The sequence below is a fragment of the Anneissia japonica genome, unplaced genomic scaffold (genome assembly GCF_011630105.1).
Source record: "Anneissia japonica isolate Jap-2015-1 unplaced genomic scaffold, ASM1163010v1 scaffold1665_len535045_cov187, whole genome shotgun sequence".
In the NCBI taxonomy this organism is placed as follows: Eukaryota; Metazoa; Echinodermata; class Crinoidea; order Comatulida; family Comatulidae; genus Anneissia; species Anneissia japonica.
This window is the reverse complement of record NW_022727261.1, coordinates 240,382-244,112: the sequence shown is the minus strand read 5'-3', so window position 1 is coordinate 244,112 and position 3,731 is coordinate 240,382. Positions and strand designations below refer to the sequence as shown.

At 36.7% G+C, this 3,731-nt stretch overlaps 1 protein-coding gene and 1 long non-coding RNA gene across 4 annotated transcripts in view; one reads left to right on the top strand and one right to left on the bottom strand.

Moving 5' to 3' along the window:
- Positions 1–3,731, bottom strand: part of LOC117113656 (gamma-aminobutyric acid type B receptor subunit 2-like) — a 94,717-nt gene that overhangs the window by 65,994 nt on the left and 24,992 nt on the right. For all 3 annotated transcript variants that reach the window (XM_033257062.1, XM_033257063.1, XM_033257061.1), the window contains one exon: positions 1,326–2,113. In XM_033257062.1, the coding sequence (XP_033112953.1) occupies positions 1,326–1,664 (339 nt within the window). In that variant the 5' untranslated portion in view covers positions 1,665–2,113. The remainder of the gene's footprint in view (positions 1–1,325; positions 2,114–3,731) is intronic.
- Positions 2,019–3,731, top strand: part of LOC117113658 — a 6,530-nt gene continuing 4,817 nt past the window's right edge. The window contains exon 1 of the long non-coding RNA XR_004446237.1: positions 2,019–2,120. This is a non-coding gene — a long non-coding RNA (uncharacterized LOC117113658). The remainder of the gene's footprint in view (positions 2,121–3,731) is intronic.

Sequence of the window (3,731 nt, the reverse complement as noted above, 5' to 3'; positions counted from 1 at the left end):
TTAATAGCCCGATTCACATTGTGCTGGAGATAATCTCTTTTTATGTAATTAGAATTGTCACCACAACACGGCTATCGCTACCCCTTTTAGTATTGGGCTTATTTATTATTTATTATGTGGACTACTTACGTCATTAGGTACACCTGCCCAGTATCGCGGGGATTTAACTAAGCTTATTTACAACCTGGTAATTGAGTTCGGAACGAAGGTTGCTCATGCAAAACAGAGAAAATGCTACCCCCCTCTCTCCCCCCCTCTCTCCCCCCCCCCCTTCTTTGTGGTCATGATTTTATTAAGGTGTACGTTAAAAAATTTTTACCGGGGCCATTTTTTCCTACATTCTTTTAATAATGATGTTAATATTATATGATGTGGCCATGCTTATTATCGTGAATAGATTGATTGTTATGGTGTCTCGAACTCATACCGTACTGTTTATTTCAAAGGCTCTGTCCAGATTATCAAATTTTCAAAAAACTGTTGTATGCCCATATATAGTCATGATGTGCCTATATATGACCATGATGTGATGTCATCATGACCGTATTTAGGCATGTCACATGTTTTTGTCCAATAAAATTGTATTGTATGGACGGGACTTCAATATTTCATTTTTGTGATGCTGTATCAGCAATAGCTATTGACTGCCTGAGCAATGTGGTCATTGTATGTGCGGCGCTGAACCATAATAACCACGAGTCTTTGGCTTAATTTCAGGGCTATGTTCTCACACGGCTGCTAACGGTTAGCAGGATCCGGATTCTGCTAACCGTTAGCTGCCGTGCGTCCATACCAGAAAATCCCGATCCGGATACCAAAAATATGATGATCGAATCACTGGCCATTAAGAAAATGGAAATTGTAAACGCGTACGTGTGATTGGTTGATAATAAAATCGCGCTTAACTTGCTAACCGATAGCGCTTGCTAACCGTTAGCGGTATCTGGATACTGCTAACGGTTAGCCTAACCGATCGGGCGTTCTCACGCAGGGGCTAACGGTTAGCGCTAATGGTTAGCTCCCGATCAGGATACTAGGGCTCTCGTGAAAACCAGGCTAGAGTGTTCGTTCAGATGGACATATGCCGAGGACAGAGCGTGGCTTTCACTGTGTCAATTAATAATTAATGGCAGTAAATTATACGGTAGTGTTTGGGGGAAATATCTCATTTAAAGCATTATTTCTAATATGAACCGTTTAACTCGGAGACATTAATTTTCAATGCACGACCCTGCTCCACAGCACGACGTCACCATCAATACCCACAAAGTACTACTAGCCATTTATAATACTGGAAATTTAAAATGCAAAAAACTATACTATACCTTGGTATCGTTATGGAACATGCACAATAAAAATCCTTGGTTAACGCTCTCCTCATTCACAAGATCCAGAGCGTATCTTGCAGCTTCTAACTCCGAGAGCCCTCGTACCGATTGAAACGTGTCACCAGTTAGAGGAAACAGCCCTCCGATGTATATCTTCTTTATGTTATCTGTATTCTTATCTTGCAGTCCGCAGTATGTATTATCCAAGTGCTTATAATCACTAATAGCATTAATAGGTAAAATTTCATCAGCTAGGAGCATACAAAGGCACCAGTAGCCAACATACAGCGTTATCCATTGTATACCTTTCATTATTGATATTAAGCCTGCAAACATGTGTTCCCTGCCATCACACTTTTAAACATGTATATTTCCATGCGTATCGACTTCCAAAAAAGGCTTAACATCATAATAAATCGTTCACTGTTCCCAAATCGTCCTGGATCCGTGTTAGAAAGGCTAATACATTCTGACGGAGATGCCTCAACAATCGCCACTAATGTGCTCTGTCACTCTATTGAATGTTCATGTTGAAATGTTAACATTTATTAAATCGAATCGTGGTGGTTATCTCGTAATTTGCTTGTTGATTGTAAGATAAAAGATGAATATTTCAAACAATGTATTGTAAAATACTCAGCATTGTTCTTGCCATTTACCTCCTTTTCTATTGAATGAACCTACTTTCAGAATCAGATGTGAAGGAGTTAAAATCGACCTCTGCAAAATCGTCACACATGCAATTTTGTAAATCTTGCCGGCTTCGTCATTCCCTCCAAATTCATCTGTAAGGTAAGCACACAGTGAAAAAAATAATAAATCACTGCAACGTGATTCGTTCAGATTTATCTCGATTCAATTCGATAAAATGAACTGGGGATTCTATGAAGCGCGTACTTATTAATCATTCTCCAAACGCTCTTTGCTAAAACTACTATACGGTTGTCTTTATTTGTCTCTTGTTTATCGTTACATCTATCATTTAAGATAAGAGTGTGTATTTAGCTAATAAAAGATGGAAAATATAATCTACCATTCGGATTGCTCACTTTGTATAATTAAGTACCATAGGCTTATTTATTCGAATAAACTCCCCCTCGAATACACTCCCCCTTCTGAGCCTCATTTTGGGATTAACGCCTCCTTCGAATATAAACGCCCCGAAGATTTCAATTTTTACTCGAATAAACGCCCCTCTAAATGACCGTAGAAAAATCTAATGGAAGCAAGATAATTCTCAACACATTTTATTAATGTTCTACTCCACTGTAGAATTACATGTTTTCTAACCTGGTCGGGGTCAAGAAAATCTTGATCACGCAGTAACACATTTTGATGGTAGTTATGTCGTAGTTCCACATTTACAGTGATATTAAAGGCGTTTATTTTGATGGATGATTATATGAGCGGCACTAACTCGTAAAATAAGCTGTTGAGGTGATTTTTAACTACCGTGATTTTTGGAGAGTTGGGCGTGTGGGGGTGGGGGTGAGCTGGCGAGTATATTCTTTGCATAAATGAATGGGCTGGAGATCAATTTGCCTATAGGTTGGCCTATCTAAGGGTGCAGTTACGCTTAGAATATCAAATCAATCAAAATTGCCTATTTTTCCGTTTGTATACATTTTAAACATGTACGGTATAAGAAACATTTAGTTGAAAATATGATAATTTTAAATTTATCAGATATTTAGTATTCCATCACCAACTGTTTAAATAGTACTTTAGTTAAATAATTGTACTCTAACGGGGATCGTGGAAGCAAATACATTTGCCTTAAACAGAAATTACATATCATTTTATCCTAATTTACCTTACAGTATAGTATAGCCAATGATCTATACAAATAATAGGAATGTTTTCAATTATGTGTGTGTGAGGTAACTGAAAAACCCCACTATTTTTCAATATTAAATTGAAATTGATTAACTTGCGTAAATATACGAAGTAAGTAATTTAAGTATTGACTTTCATTTTCCAAGTTATTAGTTCACGCATTTTAACCTAAAATAAACGAGACACAGCCTAGACATAAATCTTAAAAATATGACTGTGATCGTTAGACTGTTAATTTGTATTCAAATATTTACAAACCCAATACATATTCTTATTCAGGCGAGACGTATGTCCGCCAAGATACGTGTCTCAAAAGATGTGGCGTTTAAATATCTCTCAAAGATTTTAAATGTCTTAGGCCTATATAAAGTACGGTACTTCAATACAATAATAAAATATAAGAAGCCAGTAGTGTTGGACAGCTGGTTCTATTTTAAAACTTTCGTTTAAGCTTTAAATACAAAATTTGTATTTAATTTGTAATAGGCTACGGCCCATGCTTGAGAAAGAAACAAAATAAATAAATAAATAACGATAGTGGAAAAATAATGATTCCTATCAGTATGC